We start from the raw sequence: 19,463 nt of genomic DNA on the forward strand, positions 1-19,463 counted from the left end.
AGTTTGCTATCAATTGAGGCAGGGCTGACACGGTGGCCAGAGTTCATCTTGAGGTAAAATATGGCACCAAAATTCGTTCAGCTCACAATGTTTGTCAGGGAGGTAAAGTCGGTTGATGGGTTATGGCTCATGTCTTCCCAATATTTGTTGGAGGAAATTTCTACACATCTAGTATTGGACAATTTATAGAAAGTGGAGGGTTTGAGAAAAGTGCAATGAGCGAGAGCTGGATATTGTCAGCACATACGTGAAACCTGACTTTCAATTTTCAGATGAAGCTTCTTGATGAGAAATTGGAGGGGGCTAGATTCTTGGAAGATTCGCAAGATAATGGAGCAGGAATTGGGAGAGAAGTCATTGCAGATGATTTTAATTCATGATTGTAATTTATTGAGAACAAACAGCAAAAAACTACGTTTACAGATAGGACTGTGAAACACACATCACTATCCCACAAAGAACACTCCCCACCCCCCACCCCAAGGACCACTCTCCACCCCCCAGGATCTCTCTCCCCTCCCCCAAAAAGGACACTACCTCCGCCAAGGAGAATTTTCTCTCCCCCCCCCCCCCCGATCACTCTCCCCCCCCCCCCCCCCCCCGCAAGGATCACCCCCGCCCGCCCATTCCACCAGGATCACTCTCTCCCCCGCCCCGCAGCGATCACGTCCTTCCCCCCCCCCCCCCACAACGATCACTCCCCGCCAGGATCACTCCCCACCAGGATCACTGACCCTAACATCACTCCTCCCCCCCTCCCCAAGATTCATTCCCCTCCTGACAAGAATCACTTCCCCCAAAATCGCACCCCTCCCAAGAATCATTCCCATCCGCCTCCCCCAGGTTCACCCTCCTCTTCCCCCTCCCCTTCTCCCCGGGTCTCTTTCTCCTCTCCCGTTTCACTCTCTCCAGTCCCTCACCGGGCGCTGCCGATGTCTTTGAGCGGGAACTCCTGCAAACTCTGCGTGTATCCTTCAGCCTCCACCGGGAGGACCACGGCCGATCGCAGCCCAGCCGCCATCTGCCGGCTCCAACGGTACAACGGTTCCCATAGCAACCCAAATACACGGCACCGCGCATGTGCCGCTCGGGGGCGGGCGCGACGGAGGGAAGGCTGTGGGCGGAGACGCTCAACCAGGGGCGTGTCCAAGTGGAGGCTGCCCAGTTGTGGGCGTGCTCTAAAGGAGCCCCGCCCTGTCTTGGAGAGTTACGATGTGGAGATGCCGGCGTTGGACTGGGGAGAGCACAGTAAGAAGTCTTACAACCAGTGGCGACTGGGTCTAAAAATATTGGTTGCCAGGAGACAAAGGGGGCCCACCCACAACTACAATGCTATCATTTAATTTTCATAACGAATAAATAAAATTTTCAAAAAATACATATGGAATAAAGGGTACAATTAAAATGTTTGTGGAAAAAATGTGTATTTCTTAGTAATTACTGCACATATGAAACATGAAACATGAAAATCGCTTATTGTCACGAGTAGGCTTCAATGAAGTTACTGTGAAAAGCCCCTAGTCGCCACATTCCGGCGCCTGTCCGGGGAGGCTGGTACGGGAATCGAACCGTGCTGCTGGCCTGCTTGGTCTGCTTTAAAAGCCAGCGATTAGCCTTGTGAGCTAAACCAGCTAAACCATATTACTGGCAGTAGATAACAAATGTAAATACAGAATGTTATAATTCAATTTTTTATTTATTTTATTAATTTTAAGTAATTGGTTGATATTTTTAAATAGTTTACTGCACAATTTACACATTAACAGATAGTTCAAAAGCACAATAGAGCATTGCATGCAGTCCACTATATTAAGAGCAATCGTTTGTGTTCGCTAGATGATTGTGCGAATCTGCCAATAATTGCTTCTGCATCCAATTAATCTAACAATTCCTTTTCAATGGATAGCAACATGTACGATTCCAAATTCTCCTCAGACAGCGAATTTCTTAACCTTGTCTTTATGATCTTTAGCTTTGAAAATGTCCTCTCACATTGGACTTGAGTAACTGATAGTGTGCAGATGACTTTATAAAGTTCATAAAGGTTATCATATGCCTTGTCACGAAGTCTGTTGGATGCCAGAATTTTTAGTACACACGATGGGCAAGTGCTGCAAATTTTACAATTGTTGCAACTGGAATCCATATTCTCACCATCATTAAGCAATAGCTTTAATACATCAAAGTTTGAAGCAAAAGAAAACAATTCCAATATTACTTGATCTTTGCTGATTTGTGGAAACAGCTTAATAATACCTTCCAATGCTTCATCTTCAAGGCCCTTCTCTGCAATAGTTTTAAACTTTGCTGGGTCCAAGCAGGACAAATCTTTATACAAAGGTTTGTGTTATACAAAGCGTGATTCTAGTGACTGGACAATGCGATCCATTATTAGGTTAAACACATTTACTCAAAAATCAGCTAGAGAATCTGAGAAATTTCTTTCATCATCAATAAGCTCATCTGCCATTCTTTTCTTCTTCCTCTGCCTCTTAACTGGCAATGCTGTTTCCAACGCATCAATTTCCAATGTTTGATTTTCATCCATATTTATCTGTGAAATCCTGTGATTACATTTATTTACAAATTCCAAAGCCTTGCTGTGAACGTTATCAAATGTTCTTATCTGTTCCTTCAACTTTGTTGTAGCTGAATCTACCAAACTCCATGCAGTAAACATATCTAAACCACTTGTCTGTAGATAACTTGATAACGGGGTTGTAGTTTCAAATATATACAAGTAAATGCTGTCAATATGGTTTCAAACTTTAGAAGACTTTGAAGTAAAACATTTGCTTCATGTTTTGTTTTTGCATCAAATTTTTCTGAATCTTGTATCATTGATAAGTATGTCAATAGATTTACGAAAGTACTGGCAGCGGCATCATCAAAACGTCCAAATATAGTTGTTGCTGCATTGGATTTTCCTGACCATCTGGTCTCACCAATTAGCTTTAATCATTTCATTTTTTCTTGTCCTAGATGTTTTCCAACAACTTCCATCCATACAGCCATTCTCTTGTATGATGCTTTCACAAATGTTGCTATATTCTGGAGCAAATTGAAAAAAGAAACTGCAGGCACACAACATTTTGTTGTTTCAGTTATCACCAAATTCAAGACATGGGCATAGCACCATATATGAACATGTTGATCAGCCACATCAGCAATTTTACTTTGTAAACCATTATACTGGCCATGGTAGCTTGCAGCGCCATCTGTGCTATCAGATAAACATTTTTGGGGGTCAATTTTAAGATGCTGTAATGTTTCAATCAATAGATCAAAAAGTCCCTGTCCTAGAACATAGAACAGTACAGCACAGAACAGGCCCTTCAGCCCTCGATGTTGTGCCGAGCCATGATCACCCTACTCAAACCCACGTATCCACACTATACCCGTAACCCAACAACCCCCCCCTTAACCTTACTTTTTAGGACACTACGGGCAATTTAGCATGGCCAATCCACCTAACCCGCACATCTTTGGACTGTACCATCATGTACCATCCTGTACCATCATTACTTGGCACAGCTGAAAGTAGTCGCTCACAGATAATACCTTTAAGCACATACCGAATAATAACGCTAAACTGATCGATGGATGAATTATCTTGTGTTGAATCAACCTGAATAGAATAATATTTTGCTTGAGAAACGTCATGACTAATTCTTTCTTGTATCATATTCTTCATAATTTTGATTAACATGTTTATAGTTGTTTTACTCAGGTATGTAACAAGTCCACCACAGCCTTTACTTTGAGCCTTTCCTTGTTGCTCTAATCGTTTGATTCTTTGTTTAGACTTGTTTGGCACTGCAGAAACGTGAGCTGCCATAATGGGGGTCATATTTTGCCATCAACTGCACTGTAGCTAAAAAATTGCCATGATTCAGAACCTCATTATCTAGAGTGTAGGCCGATTCATTTCTGTGACCTCGAAAAGGAAGTGCTTGCTTGCCTAACATCTTTATGATGTCTATAATCCTCATGACAATACTTCTCTGCTTCAATACTTCTTTCCTTTTAATTAGTGAAGCTGCAAAAAATTTATCTAAGGTGCCATCAATAACCACACTGGTATATTGCTGAGCATTTCTGACATGTGTTGTTGTCGATTCATGTAAAGTCAAGCTCTGGCTAATACGCCTGTAGTCACTAAAGCCACGTACAAAGGGTGATGGATTACAAGTGTTGGGAAACTCAAAGGCTAAGCAGTATGAACAATATAAGCATCTATTTTCTTTGTTATATGTTAGCCATTTTCTTGGGACTGAGTCATTCATAATTTTCCTCTCATACAAACGAGCATCAAATGGCAGATCATTAAGTGGCTGAAGTGGATGTTCAGCAAAAAACTGTTTTAGCTTTGCTCATGATGGATATTGGAAGATTCCAGTAATTGATCTTTCATTTTCTTGCGTAGGTTCATTTACAGGATGTGCTTCAGAAACCAAGTCATTTATGCTTGAAGGAATATCTGATTCCCTGTCACTAGTTGAAGCTATGTGTTCAGATGTTGCAACGACAGGCAGTACAGATACCGGAACAAGGAAGCCAGAGGAAATATTGGGCCTGGGTTGATTAGTAATGGATGCACTTGTATTTGTCTCTACATTCAAAGTAGCTCTTCTCTGTTCTTGTAACTCGCATGTCATTGCATCATCACCATGAGCATTGTTTCTTGCTTCTTGATTATTTGTTGCAGAACTGGATATTGATGTGGATTGTGCTTGTGGTATAAACTCTGTAATAGGCCTGCATCGCTTGGCTGATTCCTTCCTTTCTGCTTCTTTTTGTTCTTTGCGTTTTAGTGACCCAGATTTATGCTTTTTCTTTTCCATGCTGGTCGGGGTAATATTCCTGAAATAAAAACTTAATTAAAAATAGCCCACATTGGGAAAAATGAATATTAATGATTGCAAGAATAACTTGAAGGAACGCCAGATAAACCCCTACTTGATAAAAAAAATATAAAATAACTTACTTACACTTCAATAGACTATGGGCGAGATTCTCCCAAAACGGGAGAAATCGTAAAGCTGCCGTAAAACCCGGGCGGGTTTTACGGCAGCGCGCCCCTTCCCGACGGGGGACCGATTCTGGTCCCCGGTCGGGGCTAGCAGCCCGACGCCGTAGGCTCCGGCAAAACGGGCTTAACGAAAATCGTTAAGCCCGCTTACCGGAGTTAGCGCCGGCTGACGCGTCATATGACGTCAGCCGCGCATGCGCAGTTTGGAAGACTCCAACCCGCGCATGCGCGGGTGACGTCTTCGTGTTTTTGCGCGAAACCCGCGCATGCGCGGGCCGGGTTGCCCCTCAGCCGCCCCGCGAATGGATACTGCGGGGCGGCGGAAGGACAAGTAGTGCGCGGGCATCGGGCCCGCTGACCGCGATCGGTGCCCACCGATCGCGGGCCCATGGCACCCTTGGCACGGCCGTGGTACTGCCGTGCCAATCGGTGCCATGGTTATAAAAAGCGAGTTTGTGACGCCGTTTTTACGAACGGCAAGACCAGGTGTGTTTGCCGTTCGTGAAAACGGCGGAAAGGGCTGGGACTTCGGCCCATCTAACAGCTGAGAATCGCTGCCGGCCGTAAAAAAACGGCGGCAGCGATTCGGGTCGGGACTTCGGCGGGGGGGTGGGAGAATAGCGGGAGGGCGGCAAAAATGTCGGGAAGGCCCTCCCGCTATTCTCCCACCCGTCGTGGGGGGCGGAGAATTTCGCCCTATGTTCATTAGTCAATACTACTGTGGCCTATGCAGCTTCAGAAGAGGAGACAATCCACTGTCCTGTGTTCACACCAGCAAGCAACTGAGACAACTGTTGAAACTTAGAAGTTTGGTCCGACTATAGTAAGACATTAAGAATGGTCCCACGACCAAAGTTAACATGTCCAGTTTGATACCAGTGTAGTGTTACAAGTCGCAACCCTTTGAGTTTACCGATCATGGCTTATCACTTCAATATCTTTGACCTCATGATTCACCGTCAAAGGTACCGCTTCTCCTTTTCGGTGACCTCACGACCCTATGTACTGCTTGATATCCTTTCAAGTTGATGACCATCTCAAATCACGAACTGTAACTTTATCTTTAGATTCACACACTCTTGCTGAAAACGTGGATTTCCAACTATGTCCGACCCGGGTGAACCAGCCCCCCACCCCCCACCCCCCCCTTCACTCCTTTTCACATCCGTTTAACACTGCTTCGTTCCTTAATACTCTGAGTGATTATTTGTTTGTTTCTTTATTGCATTTTTATTTGGTATTGCTCTTTTTAAAAACAATTATATTTTATTAAGTTAGAATACAAATCTCAGGAAAGAAGTTGGAGATTTATTTATCTAATTAATTATAATTTTTAAGGGCCCTTCAGAGATTCACGGGCTCCTTCTTGGCTCTCCGGGCCCCGGACCGATGTACCGGCTGAACCAAGACTACTGCTTGATATCCTTCGAAGTTGCCGACCATCTCAAATCACGAATTGTAACTTTATCTTTAAATTCACACACTCTTGCTGAAAACATGGAATTTCCTTAATTATGCCCGACCCGGGCCCCCCTATTTCACATCCTTCCACTACCTCCCCTGCTTCGTTCCTTTTCATGCACTGCTTATTTGTGTCCTGTTCTCTTTTTTTTCTTATTCCTTTTTATTACTAAAACAGTTGTCTGTGTTTGTTTCTTTATTGCATTTTTATTTGATATAGGGGGCCCACTTCATCAGGGGCCCACTTGCCATCGGGCAAGCTGACACCCTGGCCAGTCCGCCACTGCTTACAACACCAGGTTAAAGTCCAACAGGTTTGTTTCAAACATGAGCTTTCGGAGCAATGGTGAGGAAGGAGCAGTGCTTCGAAAGTTCGTGTTTGAAACAAACCTGTTGAACTTTAACCTGGTGTTGTAAGACTTTTTACTGGAGAGGCACCACCCCGGTGTGGGCGTGGCCTAGATACGCCCCACCTGTCCTGGAGAGGCACCGCCCCGGTGTGGGCGTGCCCTAACGGAACCCCGCCCTGTCCTGGAGAGGCACCGCCCTCTATGGCCGTGGTCTAGAGACGCCTCGCCCCGATGTTGGCACGTCCGAGAGATGTTCTGCCTTTATGTGGGCGTGCCCTATGGAGGCCCGGCCCTGATGTGGGCGACCTGGAGAGACCCCACCCTGCTGTGTGTGTGGGAGAGATGCCCTGTCCTCTAGGGCGCGTTCTAGAGGAGCCCCACTAATTGTGTGTCGTCAGTGGCAGCAGTCAGTATAAAGAGCGGGTCACTTTCCCCCCCCCACCCCCCCACCCCACAAGGATCATCAGTATAAAGAGCGTGTTCTGTCCTGAGGGGTGCGCTTATAGTTAGAAAGGGAAATCTGGTACATGAAATGTGCACATTCAATCTCCTCATCTAGTGCAATATATTTTTACTTTAATATATTATTCTAATGACTTTGTTCATTAATTATCGGGCCAAATTTAATGCAGCAGGGAAACTACTGTTGTCTGGCATTATTTAGACCTGCCCCTCTTTTTAAAGTTTATTGATTGGAGAGCTACAAAGAAAATAGAGCAATCAACTGAGTATCTTCTGGAACAATGAGATTTAAATTTTCTTCAGCTCTCTGTCCTAAGGCAGGACCGAACTGCAGCACCACAACTTCCACCATGGGCAAAGAAAGGAGGCAGGTACTAAATCCTTCCCTGTGAGACAGGGATCGTACCCAGTGTTGTTGGCACCAATCTAATCCACACCAGCCATCCATCATGCAGTCCAATTTGCTGTGGCAACTTTCACATGCATGTCGTAGCCTGTGTATGGATTGTGATGACAGAGGTTCCAATTTATTTCCATCACATGGCTGACCAATCTGCCACTCTTCCTGCCCGCCACTGGTGTATGTTGGAAGGATTTACAAGTTGATTCTAAACCTGTTTTCTGCTTTATGAAGGCACCTTTCGTGGTCATCAAGTCCACGTATGGGATTTGAATCCAGAGCTTCTGGATCAGACCCTGGATCAGGGTCACTGCACACTGAGCCACAAGACCTCCTGGAGGCGCAAATATGTGGAAATAAACAATACATTGACTTGAAAAGATGGTTGTATTAGAATCATAATCAGTGCAGGAGGAAAGTTAAAGGAAAGGAAAATAAATATTTGATTAAGAAAGAGAGAAAAGGGAGTCAGAAAGGAAAAGTAAGGGAAAATGTTTTAATTTGAAAGCTGCCATCTTCAAAACCAAAATCTGGTTCAATGATATTCCACACTTGTAATACATATTTCTTCAGTGCAGAGAGCTTGAATGACATATTAACATTTATCATGTTCATAGTATATTTATAGAAGGTCTTATGGCTCAATGGTAGTGCCCCTACATAACATTCCCCATGATCACCGCTCACCCCCACAGTCACTGACATCACAGTAGCACAGTGGTTAGCACTATTGCTTCACAGTGCCAGGGTCCCAGGTTCAATTCCCGCTTGGGTCATTGTGCGGAGTCTGCATGTTCTCCCCAAGTCTGTGTGGGTTTCCTCCGGGTGCTCCGGTTTCCTCCCACAAATCCCAAAAGACATGCTGTTAGGTGAATTGGACGTTCTGAATGCTCCCTCGGTGTACCCGAACAGGCGGCGGAGTGTGGCGACTGGGGGATTTTCCCATTAACTGCATTACAGTGTTAATGTAAGCCTACTCGTGACAATAATAAAGATTATTTATTAATTATTTATCTGTATGATCACCAACGCCCCCTCAAAATCGTAGAACCCTCCCTACAAGCATCAATTTGCCTGCATTCACTGATTCTCATGTGACTCTCTTTCATTCCCTCCAATCTCTTTCCTCTCCCCCTCTGATCCCTCCTGGGTTTGTTTTGGGCGCTGGCTTTCGGAGCACTGCTCCTTCCTCAGATTCACCTGGGGGGGGGGGGGGGGGGGAGCGGTGCTCCGGGGGCTGGTGTTTGAGGCGGGCCTGTTGGACTTTGGCCTGGTGTTGTAAGACTTCTTACTGTGCTCACCCCAGTCCAACGCCGGCATCGCCACATCATCGATTTAACAAGGCAAATAGAAGATGAAAATAATTGATCCATCTTTTTTAAAAATGTTTAATAATTGTAAAACCCACTCAATTGGGTGTACAGGGACAGGGTGGAAATGAGGGCTTAAGTGGGTTGGTGCAGACTCGATGGGCCGAATGGCCTCCTTCTGCACTGTATGTTCTATGTATGATCCACCACCATTTCAGACTCCCAATTCTCCAAACCACTCTGAACTCAACTTATCCTCCACTAGCAATCACTCTTCCTAGTAGTGAAGAAAGCTAACTACTCCTGGCCTGTGGCCTCTCCTTCAGAATTCTCCATCTGACAGGCTGAGTTTACAGGTTGAGAACATACTTTTAAAACACATAGGCATCATGACATGTGAAGGACCAGAACTCCTGCACACTGTGGCCCACCCAGCTTTTAAATTTCACGCCAGGAGATACCGGACCATAGAGTTGTTGCTGATCAATCAGTTATAGGCACTGACCCATAGAGTTCCTGTTGATCCATTGCTAATGGCACTGATCCATAGGGCTACATTTTAACAGCCATAAATGAATGATTGAAATTGAATGGGATGTTAAAACTGTAATGGTATCAGATACAACCCAATCAGCCTCCAACTCGCATTCTTTCACGTTCAACAAAGGCCAGACGACAAGGGCAGCACGGTAGCATAGTGGTTAGCACAAATGCTTCACAGCTCCAGGGTCCCAGGTTCGAATCCCAGCTTGGGTCACTGTCTGTGTGGAGTCTGCACGTTCTCCCCGTGTGTGCGTGGGTTTCCTCCGGGTGCTCCGGTTTCCTCCCACATTCCAAAGATGTGCAGGTTAGGTGAATTGGCCAGGCTAAATTGCCCTCAGGGTCCAAATTGCCCTTAGTGTTAGGTGGGGTTACTGGGTTACGGGGATAGGGTGGAGGTATGGGCTTGGGTAGGGTGCTCATTCCAAGAGCCGGTGCAGACTCGATGGGCCGAATGGCCTCCTTCTGCACTGTAAATTCTATGGACAGATGGACAACCAGTTCAATCTTAGCAGGCCTCATTAAACCCAGCAGTATTAGGGAGATGAGGACAGCTTCAAGGAGAAATGAGGTGCCTTTAAAGCATTGCTTACGGACCAGGAGGAGTGGGAGTGCTTCCCCTAGCACTCCCAAGCTCTACTCCATCAGGCCATAGGAACACTCCCAGGTGTTGGGGAACAGACCTTCTTGGGATCCTTATTCCCCCTCTGGTCATCTATCAGGCTCAGTCCCCATCACTGGGATCCTGTAGTGGCTGGTCTTCCCCATGCCGAGAGCGGTCAGTGAGGCTGCCCATGGTACTAAATTACCCAATTCAGGAAAGTGTATTAGGGTCAAGGAGGTGGGTGGAAGAGTGGGATCAGGAATCTCCAGTCCATGGAGTTAGTTCCTCCATTGTTAATGCTTGTTACTTAGACAGTGCTGAGTGCATAATTGTTGCGCAATTTTTTTGTTTAATATTCCTGGAACTACCTCCCTAACAGCACTATGTGTGTACCTGCACCAGATGGACTGCTGCGGTTCAAAAAGGCGGATCACTATCTCATTATCAACCTCTCATGGGCAATTAGTGATGGGCAATAAATGCCAGTGACACCCACATTCTATGAAAGAATATAAAATATATTAATTAGTTGGTTTTAATATCACTCTGTCAGCATCTCAGTATGTTTATTTCAATATGTTACAATACTTGTTATTTTGTTTCAGTATTCCCATCCCAGTAGTTTATGCTAAAGTAAATAATGAAAGATTGTATTTTTATACAGGCAGTCCTCAGAATTACGACACAATTGTTTCCTGAAAACCATGTGGTAAGTTGAAAGTCGTAAGTTGGAACCAATTCTTCCATACGAACAATGGTATAAAGATGTGCAGGTTAGGTGGATTGGCTATTCTAAATTGCCCTTAGTGTCCAAAAAGGTTAGGTGAGGTTACTGGGATACAGGGATAAAGGACAATGGGGTGGAGGTGGGGCTTAAGTAGGGTGCTCTTTCCAAGAGCCGGTGCAGGCTCGATGGGCTGAATGGCCTCCTTCTGCACTGTAAATTCTATGATTCTATGATAAATGGGGGATTAGTTCCTGAAAAGGCCGGAAGTCATTCATGGGGCATCCGGCGGTGTTCGCCGCTCTCAACTGTTGCCCTGTCAAATCAGTCAGATGACTGTTGATGCCTTAGCACAAGTTCCTTGGTTCGTGTGGGGGAAATAACGAAGCCATCAATCACTGTCAGTTACCTGTTTCATCCTGAATTTTGGCAAGTCTGAGCGCATATTAAATACAACATAAATGTATGGATGCATTAAAATCACGATGGTTGTGCTAAAAAAATGTAACAGAGTAAAACACTAGTCTCCAACCTAATAAAGAAAGTTTGACCTGTCCAGTCATACAGGTGGATGTTGCAGAATATCAATGTGCACATATGAATGTGCTGGCATGGTGTCAAAACTGATATTGTAAAGTTGAATTGAGGTGTCAATTTATAAATGTTGTAAGTGCCGTTTGTCATAACTCGAAGGTCGTAAAGTCAAGGACTGTCTGTAGTGTCTTTCAAGATCCACAGCACTTTACAGCCAACTAGGTAATTTAAAAAATGTAGTCACTGTTGCAATATACAAAAAGCAGTAGCTAATTTTCATACAGCAAAAAGCTGCAGACAGCAATGTGATAATGGCCAGAAAATCTGTTTTAAGTGTTGGCTGTGGAATGTCCGGGACAACTCGGGAAATCCTTCTGTTCAATTTTGGACAGACCAACCCTGTGTTTGATAATTTAATGTAAAAGGGGGCACTTCCAACAGTCAGCACTCCCATAGTACTTCACTGGAATGCCAGGCTGTATTCTGCACCCAACCCCATAGAATCCATAAAATCCCTACAGTGCAGACGGAGGCAATTTGGCCCATCGAGTCTGCACCGACCCTCTGAAAGAGCATGCCCCATGCCTTAGCCCTGTAATTCTGTAACCCCACCTAGCTGGCACATCTTTGAACAATAAGGGGCAATTTAGCAAAGTCAATCCACCTAATCTGCGCATCTTTGAACTGTGGGAGGAAACTGGAGCACCTGGAGGGAACCCACACAGACATGGGGAGAATGTGCAAACTCCACATAGACAGTCGCTCCAGGTCAGAATTGAACCCAAGTCCCTGGCCCTGTGAGGCAGCAGTGCTAACCACTTTGCCACCATTCTGCCCTGGAGTAGGATTTGATTCCACAATCCTCTGACTTTGAGCTGAGACTGCTTAGAACTCAAACAAAGCTGAATTACCCAACCAGTTATCAGAATTTAATTTAATATGAAACGTTAATTGAACAGGCAAATGCCTAACAAGATTGTTCCCCCTTGAAGGGGGCACAAATCACAGAAGACTGAAACAAAAACAAAAGAAACATATTGATTAAATAGTAAAAGGAAAATACTGCTGAAGCTGGAAATCTGAAATAAGCAGAAAATGCTGGACTCAACAGGTCTGGCTGCATCTGTGAAAAGAGAAACAGAGTTAATGTTTCCAGTCCAAGGGCAGCACAGTGGCGCAGTGGTTAGCATTGCTGCATACGGCACTGAGGACCTATGTTCGAATCCCGGCCCTGGGTCACTGTCCGTGTGGAGTTTGCACATTCTCCCCGTGTCTGCGTGGGTTTTTCACCCCACAACCCAAAAGATGTGCAGGATAGGTGGATTGGTCATGCTAATTGCCCCTTAATTGGAAAAAATAATTGGGTACTCTAAATTTAAAAAAAAATGTTTCAAGTCCATTTGACTCTTCTAAACATTTCGCTTCAATAAAATTGTAATATTATTTGTACTAGCTACCAAATTCTGCTCTCCCCCTGCCTCTTTAAAAAAAATATTTTTATTAAGGCATTTGTATGTACATTAAACACAAACCAGCACAAGAATAAGAACAAACAGAAACCTCATAACAAATAAATAACTACCCAAACGCTCCAACCTCCATGCTGTTCCCCTCCACCCAACCTGCCATCTCATTTTAACCCCTATATCCCGCCTCCCCATGCTGACACTTCAATTTTCCTTGAAGAAGTTGATGAACGGCTTCTATCTCCAGACAAACTCTTCAACCCACCCTCTTACGACGATCTTAATTTTCTCCAGTCTTAGGAACTCCACCAGGTCGCTCACTCACATCCCTGACTCCGCTCCACTATTCAATGGCTGATCTGAAAATCCTCAACTCCACTTTCCTGCCTTATCCCCATAACCCTTGATTCCCTTGATGGTTAAAAAATCTGCCTGATGTGTTGGGTATGCTGGGTCTGTGAGAACTGCGTTTACCATAGCAATGAGAGAGACAGGCTTCCAACACTTGAAGAAATGTAACTCTATTTTATTGAACTCTTAACTATTAAACATATTTTAACTGTGGGTTGACACTATGCTGAGTTGTTTTTTGTTTTTTTTTAAATAAATTTAGAGTACCCATTTAATTTTTTCCAATTAAGGGGCAATTTAGTGTGGCTAATCCACCTAGCCTGCACATCTTTGGGTTGTGGGGGCGAAACCCACGTAGACATGGGGAGAATGTGCAAACTCCACACGGACAGTGACCCAGAGACGGGATCAAACCTGGGACCTCGGTGCCGTGAGGCATCAGGACTAACCCACGACACTATGCTGAGTTGACTGGAGACCTGAGACTAACCTGACCAGACTATCTTACTACCACACGGTGGATGTTTGAGTTGTTGCTCACAGGCTCTGGCTGTCTCAGAGGCTGCATCCCAAGAGTGCGGGAAAACTAGTGCCCTCTGGCTTTATAGTGGCCGTGTCCTGTCTGGTGATTCGCTGCTGTGTTCTGTGTGTTCATTTGTCATCCTGTGTGTCAATCAATGTCTGTCTGTGCACCATCATATACTTGTGTGTATATTATGACACTGCCTATCTCAACCTTGAACATACTTAACAAGCTAGCCTCTCCGGCTCTGGATAGTAAAGAATTCCACGGATTCACTAGAACAAAGAACAAGAACAAAGAAAAGTACAGCACAGGAACAGGCCATTCGGCCCTCCCAGCCTGTGCCGATCCAGATCCTTTATCTAAACCTGTTGTCTATTTTCCAAGGTCTACTTCTCTCTGTTCCCCACCCGTTCATATGTCTGTCCAGATGCATCTTAAATGATGCTATCGTACCCGCCTCTACCACCTCCGCTGGCAAAGCATTCCAGGCACCCACCACCCTCTACGTAAAAAGCTTTCCACGCACATCTCCCTTAAACTTTTCCCCGCTCACCTTGAAATCGTGACCCCTTGTAATTGACACCCCCACTCTTGGAAAAAGCTTGTTGCTATCCACCCTGTCCATACCTCTCATAATTTTGTAGACCTCAATCAGATTTCCCCTCAACCTCCGTCTTTCCAATGAAAACAATCCTAATCTACTCAGCCTTTCTTCATAGCTAGCACCCTCCATACCAGGCAACATCCTGGTGAACCTCCTCTGCACCCTCTCTAAAGCATCCACATCCTTCTGGTAATGTGGCGACCAGAACTGCACGCAGTATTCCAAATGTGGCCTAACCAAAGTCCGATACAACTGTAACATGACCTGCTGACTCTTGTACTCAATACCCGTCCGATGAAGGCAAGCATGCTGTATGCCTTCTTGACCACTCTATCGACCTGCATTGCCACCTTCAGGGTACAATGGACCTGAACTCCCAGATCACTCTGTACATCAATTTTCCCCAGGACTCTTCCATTGACCATATAGTCTGCTCTTGAGTTAGATCTTCCAAAATGCATCACCTCGCACTTGCCTGGATTGAACTCCATCTGCCATTTCTCTGCCCAACTCTCCAATCTATCTATATTTTGCTGTATTCTCTGGCAGTCCTCCTCGCTAACTGCAACTCCACCAATCTTAGTATCATCTGCAAACTTGCTCATCAGACCACTTATACCTTCGTCCTTCGTCCTACTCTCTGAGAGAAGAAATTCCTCCTCATCTCAGATTTAAATGGACGACCCCTTACTCTGAGATTTATGCCCTCTGGTCCTAGAGGAAACATCCTCTCAGCATTGCCTGTAAGGAGATATTAGATAACCCCACGGTCACCAACTCGAAAATTCTAATTAGAGATGCCCACTTGTAGAGGCAAAAAACTATTAAACACCCAAACAAAATTTACAACAAAGGAAACTTGTCAAGCTATTTTCGGATTTTTGTCCATCACTCAAAACCTTGGGTGCCCTGTAGATGGCAACGAGGCACCGCTCTTTGTCAGGTCTCTCTGTCTACATACGTATTGAGTAAGAGACTTCCTGTGGAAATCTGACTGGTGGCCTCTGGAACACTGAACCCTGCCGGCGGCTGTTGATATTCGCACTGCACGCAAACCCTGATCTGTCAGACAGCCAAGACTGAAATGTCGGCTGACTGAGACCGTCAACTCTTGATCTGGTCGCGTCTCTGACAAGATCCCGCCAAGTATAAGGTGACAATCGAGTGCCAGCAAAGATATCTACAGCTTTGATTCGGGGCAAGGGGGAGGTGACCGACCGGCATTCCCTCACCATAGGAAAGTATTCATCTTCAACACACGTTCCCCAGCCCCGTTTTGCGAGTGAAACAACATACCCTCAGACCTCGCCAGTCCTCTTTGTGAGATCCTGCACCGGAAAGGATAGCTACACTCCAAACTTGGCAAGGTGTCCAGTCCACTGTAAGAATAGCTTCTGTATTGGTCATTGCCCCTTCGTTCAACCACATCTCGATAGATATCAAAGGCAACTGATATCATCTGAGAGTGTGGATGTTTGTAAAGAAAATGCACTGAGGCAGTTTACCAGTAATTAAACATATTTTTGCTCGCCGTGTCTGTTTAGTGGCAAGGGTCTTGTGTCTTAATTTGACGGTCTAAAAAAAAAAAAATCGATTTTATAGCTGAAAACGGAAAGAAAAGGAAGAGAGGTCGAAGAGAGAAAGAGAGGCTTTCAGGATTTCAAAATGTTTCAAAGCACTTTACAACTAATAAAATACTTTTGATATGTAACCTTGTATGTAACACTTGTGTGGTAAATGTGTAACCACTATAAATTCGCACTACATTACTGTGTCCCTGTGGGCTCCATCTGTGAGCCGTTATGCGGCTCTGCCCACAGGGGGAAATGAGGAGCATGTACAGGGCTCCGCCCTTGGCTCCACTCCCAGCAGGAAGTATAAGTGCTGCGGTCCTACGAGTCCGCCCTCAGTTAAGTATAGTCGCAGGCAGGCTCAGTTGTAAGCTGATTAAAGCCACAGTTTACTTCAACTCGTGTCTCTGAATGAATTGATGGTCGCATCAACTTGATCCAATTTTTGAACAGAAAGTCCCACCGACAGCATTGGGATAATGACCAGATCATCTCATTTACTGGGTGCTGGTTTCAAAGCAGGACATGGAAGGACGGAGCAGCCCTTCCCCCAGTGTTTTGAGATTGTTTCCTCCCAGGGTAGGCTGGGCCTCCGTTTAATACTTCCCACAAAAAAGGGAGTGCACCTCAGACAGTGCAGCCCTCCCTCAGTACTGCATTGAGTACTCAGAGGCTGAGGGGACCGGGGGGGTGGGGGGGGGGGGGAGGGGGGCTGATTCAGGTGTACAAAATTATGAGTGACATAGATAGGGTAGATAGGAAGGATATTTTCCCCTTAGTAAAGCGGTCAATAATCGGGGGAGGGGGGGGCATAGATTTAATATAAGGGGCAGGAGGTTTAGAAGGAATGTGTGGAGAAACCGTTTCATCCAGAGGGTGGTGGCAATCTGGAACTCACTGCCTGAAAAGTTGGCAGAGACAGGAACCCTCATGACATTTAAGAAGCATTTAGATGAGCACTTGTAACTCCATAGCACAGAAGGCTATGGACCAGGTGCTGTAAAATGGGATTAGAATAGACAGGTGGTTGATGCACAAAAATGATGGGCTGAAGGGCCTCATTTTGGGCTGTAAAACTCTATGACTCTATCAGCCTGAATTGTGTCTCAAGCCCCTGGGCATGGGCATTGCCTGTTGGATGAGTATTGAAATTGCAGAACTTTGGGGGGTGTCACAGAGGGCTTTGTGCTCACTGTGATGTCAAAGTAGTAATATTATCAATGAAATATTACTAATGAAAGTAGCACCCACCCAAAAAGAAAGTACCTAGGCCCAGCCCACCCCTCAGCCAACACTCCCCATAATCCTATGTTAGGACCTGTAGGTTTAAACTGCACCACACCTCACTTGGCAGTGCTGGCTGCTGAAAAGGCCTGTCCAAATGCTTCACTGCCAATGGAGCTGACTTGTGATTAGTGAAAAATGGGTGATGAGGAATTGCCAGCTCATTTTACATCTCTTATCATTTTTATTTCTATCAAAGTCAGCTCAAATGAAACTTGGGAGGGATGTTAAGCAGGCTGCTGACTCACTGACACCTGTGTTCTGCCTTGGATTCCAGGTGTGGGACTTGGTCAATAAACAAACATTGGCATCTGCTTAACACTTGTTTATTAGCACCACATTCGAACAGATTACAGAATAGGCTTGTTGCTCCTAGGCAGTGATTCCAACCTCTGTGGAGAGTCAAACACATACCTTACTGGTGTCAGTGATACATTGTCACCTATGTCATCCATCAGCATATCCCATCTCTGAATCTTTCCTAATACATCCTCCATTTTGCAAAGTCGAGGTCTACCCCAATATGTGTAACAAGGTTTTAGAACAGTAAGAAGTCTTTCAACACCAGGTTAAAGTCCAACAGGTTTGGTTCAAACACGAGCTTTCGGAGCACTGCTCCTTCCTCAGGTGAAAGCATTGGACATGAAAGTTGGACCCCAGTCCAACGCCGGCATCTCCACATCAAGGTTTTAGAAGTCAGCTCAGTGCTCCCTTCAGCATGCCTGTGCCCTAACTGTAAAAGAACAGTCTCCAGTATTGCCACCAGTATTGCAGGAGTCTGGGAGTTTCTATAATATAATATAACAGTTTGAACTTGGCGGGGGGGGGGGGGGGGGGGGGGGGGGGGGGGGTAAATCTCAGCCATGGAGTGTGCTCCACATTCAGTGAGATCCTGGGTGATTTACACCTGGACACATTTACCTTTGATGAGTGTTCCTTACCCAATCTCAAACTTGAAAGCCTCAATTGACCCAGGCCTTCCTGATTTCCATTACCCTGCCTGAGATGCAATCATAGAATTACTACAGTGCAGATGGAGGCCATTGGGCCCATCGCGTCTGCACCGACCTTCCGAAGGATCACACCACCCAGGACCATGCCCTATCCCTTTAGTCTCACCTAACCTTTTTGGACATTAAGGGACAATTTTAGCATGGCCAATCCACCTAACCCGCATATCTTTGGACCGTGGGAGGAAACAGGAGCACCTGGAGGAAACCCATGCAGACACAGGGGGAAAATGCAAACTCCACACAGTCACCCAAGGTCGGAATTGAACCCAGGTCACTGGTGCTATGAGACAGCCATGCTAACTGCTGTGTCACTTAAAAGTGGCCTAATTCTAATTTTGACTCTGTGCCTCCTCCTTCAGAATTACCCCACCAGAGAAAATATCTTTTCCATACCCTCCTGCTTTTCTCCTCCTGTCAAACCCTTCCCTCGGATTTACCATCCAACCACCTTCATTAGATCACCCACAAACTTCCAAACTGAAGACAAGTTCATGCTACCTGGCACTATAACCTATCCCTGGAAGCCCCAGCGTTATAGAGCTGTATCTGCACTGCTCTGCACTTGCCCCCCTCCCCCCATCTCAGCCTGAGACTGATACCGTGGCACAGTGGTTAGCACTGCTGCCTCACTGCACCAGGGACCCGGGTTTGATTCCAGCCTTGGGCGACTGTGTGGAATTCGCACATTCTCCCGTGTCTGCGTTGGTTTCCCCCTGCAGTGGAAAGATGTGCAGGTTAGGTGGATTGGCCATGCTAAATTGTCCTTAGTGTCCAAAAAGGTTAGGTGGGGTTACGGGATAGGGCGGGGGAGTGGGCATAGGTGGGGTGCCCTTTCGGAGGTGCAGACTCGATGGACTGAATGGCCTCCTTCTGAACTGTCGGAATTCTATGGATTCTCTGATCCTTATCTGAGCTTCAGTGGCTCTGATGGCGAACGTTTTTGTAACACTGCCAATCAAATGCTTCCGTGTAAGGAAGCAATTAATTACTCTGGTATCCATGCCACCCCCGCTAACCTCACACTAGCCATGTGGAGCAGTGATCAAAGAGTCAAGTGCACCTCTCAATGAGAGGAGCAGAGAGCACAACTGGACACCATCCTTCACACACACACATACACTGCTGGGAGCCCGGAATTATCCGACTGTGATTTTTTAAAAAGCGATGAAAGCAATTTAATTCTTCCATTGGTAACTGGCAAGTCACTTTATCTTAACTGGCTCAGCCTGAC

The 19,463-nt window shown here is 45.5% G+C and overlaps 1 protein-coding gene across 2 annotated transcripts in view; it reads right to left on the bottom strand.

Moving 5' to 3' along the window:
• zmynd10 (zinc finger, MYND-type containing 10) overlaps positions 1–15,694 on the bottom strand; it is a 109,409-nt gene extending 93,715 nt beyond the window's left edge. The window contains exon 1 of one of the 2 annotated variants that reach the window (XM_038810739.1): positions 15,661–15,694. Coding sequence is in view for 1 of the 2 variants with exons in the window: in XM_038810738.1 (XP_038666666.1) it covers positions 921–1,021 (101 nt within the window). In the remaining variant the exon portion in view is untranslated. Of the gene's footprint in view, positions 1–920; positions 1,068–15,660 lie in introns of those variants that run through there. The other variant, XM_038810738.1, reaches the window with a different exon arrangement.
• Between the last annotated feature and the right edge of the window lie 3,769 nt (positions 15,695–19,463).

The sequence above is a fragment of the Scyliorhinus canicula genome, chromosome 11, assembly GCF_902713615.1.
Source record: "Scyliorhinus canicula chromosome 11, sScyCan1.1, whole genome shotgun sequence".
In the NCBI taxonomy this organism is placed as follows: Eukaryota; Metazoa; Chordata; class Chondrichthyes; order Carcharhiniformes; family Scyliorhinidae; genus Scyliorhinus; species Scyliorhinus canicula.